Consider the following 6,722-nt stretch of genomic DNA (forward strand, 5'->3'; position numbering starts at 1 on the left):
CCGCCGTCTAATCTGAAATCCATTCAAAAACAGGAAGTAAACTCTGTGTAGAAAAAATTTATTTTAAATTTCACTGACTCGCGTGATTATCTTCTGATAAAATATAATATATTATATTAAACTTTATCGCTTAACATTATTTAGAAGCTGCGCGCGAGACTTAAATATACCTTCTAACTTGTTTGGTGCCATTATTCTCTTTGAGGTTTCAAAGTACATACAAATTAAATTTACTGTACCTATATTCGTGCGACTATTATCATCTCAAGTTTAAGAGGATTCACGGTTGCCTGGTTATGCCCATCGTCTTTTATCATTGTGAGTATTTCTGAAGCCCTCATGGCGAGGACGTTGGACCGCGAAAAGATTTACTTATGGGAAATTAAATTTGATGATCGCCGTTGCCATCAACGGCTCGTATAAGCGAAGATGTTTACGACTATACGGTCGGCTACTTAACCGAGTGCCTTAATAGCACCATACGTTGGCCAATGAACGCGTCCGGTTTATTCCAACAGCATCAACTAATCTTCCTTCTCGTCCAATGAATACAAATACGATGACGAACTCAAGACAATGTTTCGTTTGCAGATCATTTTTTATTATTCTCACCTTTAACCACAAATAAAAATCATATAATCTTTTCTCTATTCAGGATTGCCACGCAACCTGGAAACCTGGAAAACCAGGAAATGTCAGGATATTTTATAAACCCCTTGAAAAAACCTGAAAAAGTCAGGGAATTTTGATCAAAATCCTAGAAAATTGTTATTTTCTAAAGTTATTGTCCTTATTTTTGAAACCTAACTTTACTTAAATACTAGCAACAATTCGCGCGATTACGCGCGCAACTGACTACTCACTCACTTTTTTAAATAAAATTAGCAATTTTAAAAATAATAGAACGTAAAAATTTTTATAAAAATAAAATATGAATTGAAATACCCAGGTAGAAATTTGTCAAGTATTACTTGTTTTCTTCCAGTAGCTGTAGAGTCGAGAGCAAGTTTTACTTGCCAAGGCAATCTGGCCAGTCCTGAATGAGTGACTGGCCAGTTTCACTGGATAAAAACAATTCCTCTTTGCAAACAGTACTTTTGTCAAGTCACTGACCAGAAATTCTGATCATTACAGTGATAAGAATTTCTTTCCAGACACTGGCCAGTCACTGATTTGAATAATTATTTAAGATTCTATCCAGAAAAACTGGTCCACCACTGATCAGAAAAACTTGCCGAATCATATTAAAGGAATTATTCTAGATTTTCCAAATCTCTAGCCAAAAAATCTTGACACTATTAAAAAAAGAAACTGCGGACTCAGAAACTTCCAGTTACTAAGGAAAAAAACAAAGCACTAGTCCCATAAAAATACACTCTTAGTCAATCATTTATAATTAGATATTAAAAATAATTTTTATGTTCCATACGGTCAAAAACAGAAAAGTCTAAAGTAACTTTATATAAAAATTATGATCGTTTCACTGTCACATTATTACCAAAGTTTACATTTTTCTAAATTTTGACAAGATAAGCTGTCAAGTCTCTGACAAGTGACTAAACAGTTTATCTGGTCATCATTTCTGATCATTCATTACTTCTGACAAGTCACTGGCCAGAAATTCTGGTCACAATCGGAATAGAACTTCAGTTCTTAAACTTCTAGTTATGATAAGTTACTATCTAGTCACCGTGGCTGCGTGGTAACGCACATGCGTTGTGTATCCAGGGTCAAGGGTTCGATCCCCCATGCGTGCGAATTTTTCATTCTTAGATTTAAGTGTTATTGGTAGAGTAATTGTTCATTAGTCTTAAATATTTGAATAATCACAAAAATATAAATAAATATGTAATTATAAACAAAATAAAAAGAGCCGGGAAAAATTATATTTTCTTCTAGATTTTGAGCAGAAAACTGTCCAGTTACTGGACAGTTACTTGCCAGTCACTGGCCAGATAATCTAACCAGTAACTGCTCAAGTAGCGCGTTACATTTCCAATCAATCACTTGCCAGATTTTCTGGTCAATTACTGCCCAGAATCTAGAAAAACTTCCCAGTGACTGGTCATTATAGAGTTGAAATTTCTACCTGGGTATATAATTTTAATATTATTATAATTATAATAATAATATATTCTGACATAGAGAATTCAGGGAACAGTCAGAAATTTTTATTAAAAGTACTGAAAAAAATTACATTTTTAGAATTCATAAGAAAATTTTGAATTTTTGGGTCTGACAAAAATTTCTTTTTAAATAACTTAAATCTTAAATAACTATCATAAAATAAATAAATTATTTTATGAATAATGTTACTTAAATAATTCAAAATTAATTCAATTTTAAAAGAGTTGCGTTTACAATTTTCATAAATAAATGAACTTCAAACGGTTTCAATTTAAAATTTTATAAAATTTCAATGTTGAATGAATTTCGTTAGAAATTTTAATGAACTTAGATTTTTGAAAAATTTGAATAATTCAAAATCTTTTAAAATTAATTAAATTTGTCAATATATATTTAATTAATTATTAAAAATAATGGATTTATAAAAGAATTTTAGTTAAAAACAAAAAAAAATATAATTTTGATGAAGTTACAAATGATTGCAGAAATTCAATTATTTTTAAAAGTAATAAGACTAATGACAATCTTATCACAAAATTCAATTATGTTCAAAATTTACAAAAAAATCTCGACAAAATCCCAATTATTATCTTTATAAATAAAAAAAATTCTTCTTCAAAATTCAATTATTTTCAAAAATTTTCCTCATTTCAATGATTTTTAATATCTACTATTTTAATAAACTTACCCTAAAGAATTCAATTATTTGAAAACAATTTTAATAAAATTGTACGCAAACATTTAATTATTTTTATAAAAAATAAAAATTTCACAGGAATTTAAATATTTACAAATTTTTTATAAGTTTCTTCTAAATAATTCAATTATTTTCTGAAATAATAAATCTCATCGCAGAATTTCAATTATTTTTTAAATACAATTATTTTAATCGAATTCCTTGAAAAATGTAACTATTCTAAAAAAATGTTCTTAAAATTCGTCAAAAGAATTTAATTATTTAAAAATTTGTTAATTAAATTCTTTATAATTAATTAAATCTTAAATTCAAAAAAAAAAAAATTTTTTCGGCTTTCAAAGATTAACAAAATTTTACCTCAGGGAAAAAAAATTAATGAAAACTACCCAAAAAAAACGAATCAATTTAAAAATCTACCAAATTCGACTAAAATTTGTTACTCGGGGGTTTTCGGGGTCGCTGATTACGAATCCGATGTCAGTTTTTAAAAATTCAAAATGGCGGATTTAACATGGCGGACGATAAATTTAAAAATCTACCAAATTCGCATAAAATTTGTTACCCGGGGTTTTCGGGGTCGCTTATTACGAATCCGATGTCAGTTTTCAAAAATTCAAAATGGCGGACAAAAAAAATAAAAAAAAATTAGCAGATTTTTCTAAATCGTGTTATGCAATAGGGGTGGTTTCGAGGGGGGTGATTATTAATATTATCCATATCTGTGTCACTTAAAAACATTTTTTTTATAATTTAGAAGCATTTAGAGGCTATAAATTTTTTTTTATCATTTACAAAAACTTTTATCAACAAGGGGTGGTTTATTGACATTAGGGTTGTTTTTAAAGGGTAGTTTACATTTACTATTATTACCTAGTCATCATAAAAATATTTTTTCGTATTTTCGAATCGTATAGAATCAATGAGAATTATTTTTTTTAATTGTTCAAAACTATTGACAGTGTGTAAGAATAATTATGAAATAGGGGTGGGTTCCTAGGGGGGTGTTTAACATTATTATTCATATTTGTGTCACTTAGAAACATTTTTTTATAATTTAGATGCATTTAGAATTTATAGATTTTTTTTAAATATTTACAAAAACTATTATCGTCAAGGAGTGGCTATTTGAATTTGAGGGTGGTGTTCAAGTGGTTATTTATCATTATTTTTCATTTTTGAACAACCAGGGAATATTTATAAATAATTATAAAGCAGAGAGGAGCTAAAAAGTATTTAATTTATCACTTAGATTAATTATCAATTTTTTTTGGGTAGTAATATACGTTAGGGGTGGTTTTAAGGGGTGGAACATGTTAAAAAAATTGTTTTCTCATATTGAATAATAGAATAATCAAATTTACTAAACATTATACATTTATAATAACGGCAAAAAACTCGGACATTAAAGGGTTAATGAATTTCCGAATAATCGAAATTTCGTAAAATTGAATTGTAAACAAAAAGAATTTGAAAATTCTCAAAGAACTTTTTTAAAAATTAATAAAAGAAAATTGATTTAAAGATGAATTTTAGTTAAAAATTTTAGAAATCAATAATTGAATCAAAATGATGAAAATAATTTTTGAGGAAGTTACAGTAAGAATATTCTTATAATAAAAATAATGATTTTAGCAAGTTTTAATTATTATAAAACGCAAAGAAAGCGATTACTTCGAGTCGAAGACTCGGTGTGATTGATATCTTCATGTTTTTATAATAAAATATTCTTGTATGTTATATTAAAATTGAAATTTTTGAACATCTTAATTCCAATGAAAAAAAAATGATTAAATGTATTTTAAAAATGAAGTTATTGATGGTTTCAAATAATTTTACTTTTGACGAAATTTGTAAATAAATTTGTAGTTCAAAAAACCTGGAATAATTCCGTTTTTAAACTTCTGGAAAACCTGGAAAAGTCAGGGAATTTGAAATGAGCAAAAGCGTGGCAACCCTGTTACTATTGCAACACTAAAACAATTGACAGAAAATTACCTTTTAATTCAAATGCAATCAGGATTAAGATTTTTGTCTTACTCATGAATTCTCGATTCTTTTGCGCCCTATCGAAGCGAACAATTTCTACAAACTAAATCTTAAGAGCTCGTAAAAAGTTTTATGATCGAATTGAGACTGTGAAGCGTCTCCCAAGGGGAAAGTAAACTATAACTTCTAGTATAACTTGCCAATTTGAGCGAATTATTGACCATTTTAATATTTTTTATCGCAAAGTAAATTAATTTGAAATAAAGTAAATTACAGATCATGTGAATAGTATTTATTTTGCATTTTTTAGGAGAATCTAAGGAAACATATTCTTTCAACGAGTCTGCACGTTGGCAAAACGATTTACGAGTGCGATGCTTGTAAGGAAAAAGGTTTGGAGCCATACTGCACTAACTTTGCCAAAGAACTTAAAGCTCATTTACTTGAAGAACATTCTGACGAATTTCCATCAATGGATGTTGTTAATAACTATGTGACTAATTTTTTTGACTTTGTACAAGAATGATAGTTTATATAAGGAAAATTTTCCTTTCAAACAGGGTATTTTAGTCTGTAATTTTGTATTCCTTAAAAGATTTTTATTTTTTTGTCACACTCCGCAGGTGCTAATTGTGATTTTACTTGCAGATCAACTGTTTTTGAACGAATCGTATGTACATATAGCATAAAAAAATAAAATTATATTTTGATCAATCGACTTTATATTACTAATATATATTTATTTCCTACCTTTAAGATTTCCCTTTCAAGATAATCTAAGAAAAAATTAAGTAACGACTATTAAGTTAGTAACTTAATTAGTTAGTAGACTAATTAAGTAACAAGATATCTCTACATATTTCATGATTCACATGATTCCTTTCAAAAAGAGAATAGCAAAAAATTTAATAAGTTAGTTTCAAATTAAAGTTTAAATTTTTATCGCACCATCAGTGTTTAGGTAAAAAAGTAAAAATTTATTGAAATAGTGTGGTAATTACTCTAAATACGCGTATTTTGTTGTCTACCTCCACTTTACTCAAAATTTGACGTGCTATGCAATACTTTTGATGCCAGAATTATTTCCTACATATAAAAGTGCATTGAAAACCAGTCTAACATAAGAAAAAGAATCATAATTTTACCGGCCATCTTTAAGGTTGATGTCGAGTACACGATTTGAAATGAAATATTAGGGAACCAATAGGACTCTTGCCTGCACTGACTGGAACCGTTATATGGGGTTTACTTTGCATACCTCATTATAATAATATAATACGGATGGTCTGATCATTTGGGCCACATTGGGACCCAGAGAGGAATCACGACTTTTTTTATTTAATGGTTGAGGGTAACTACTGTGATCCACGTAAATGCGCTATTATTATTAGAGCCACAGTAAATTGTGAGGTATTAAAAAGCGTTTCAGATTAAATTAACACCAAAAAGGATTAAAATAATCCATTTTGGTGTTATTTTTTACTATGACTGAAATTTTACTTTAAATTAAAACCAAGTCAACGATTACTAACAATAAAGTAACAAACTAATTAACTTGGTTACGAACTAACTAACAAACTTAGTTACTACCTAACTTATTAACTAACTAACTTACTAACTACCTTACTAACTAATTTACTTAACTTAGATACTAACTAACTTACTAATTAACTTACTAACTACCTTACCAACTAACTTACTTAACTTAGTTACTAACTTACTAACTAACTTTCTAACTTAATTACTAATATACTTACTCACTAACTTATTAATTAGCTAACATACTTACACAGAAAATCGTAATGTGTTAAAATAACACCAGAATGAATTAAAATAATCTGCAACAGTTTAATCTCTCTAGGATTAAATTAACACCAGAAAGGTTTAAAATAATCCGTTTTGGTGTTATTTT

At 28.0% G+C, this 6,722-nt stretch overlaps 1 protein-coding gene across 2 annotated transcripts in view; it reads left to right on the forward strand.

Moving 5' to 3' along the window:
* LOC122502950 (oocyte zinc finger protein XlCOF7.1) overlaps positions 1-5,512 on the forward strand; it is a 201,563-nt gene extending 196,051 nt beyond the window's left edge. For both annotated transcript variants that reach the window (XM_043613310.1, XM_043613309.1), the window contains exon 11: positions 5,121-5,512. In XM_043613310.1, coding sequence (XP_043469245.1) covers positions 5,121-5,336 — 216 coding nt within the window. In that variant the 3' untranslated portion in view covers positions 5,337-5,512. The remainder of the gene's footprint in view (positions 1-5,120) is intronic.
* Positions 5,513-6,722: the final 1,210 nt, after the last annotated feature.

The sequence above is a fragment of the Leptopilina heterotoma genome, unplaced genomic scaffold (assembly GCF_015476425.1).
Source record: "Leptopilina heterotoma isolate Lh14 unplaced genomic scaffold, ASM1547642v1 Lhet_24, whole genome shotgun sequence".
NCBI lineage: Eukaryota > Metazoa > Arthropoda > Insecta > Hymenoptera > Figitidae > Leptopilina > Leptopilina heterotoma.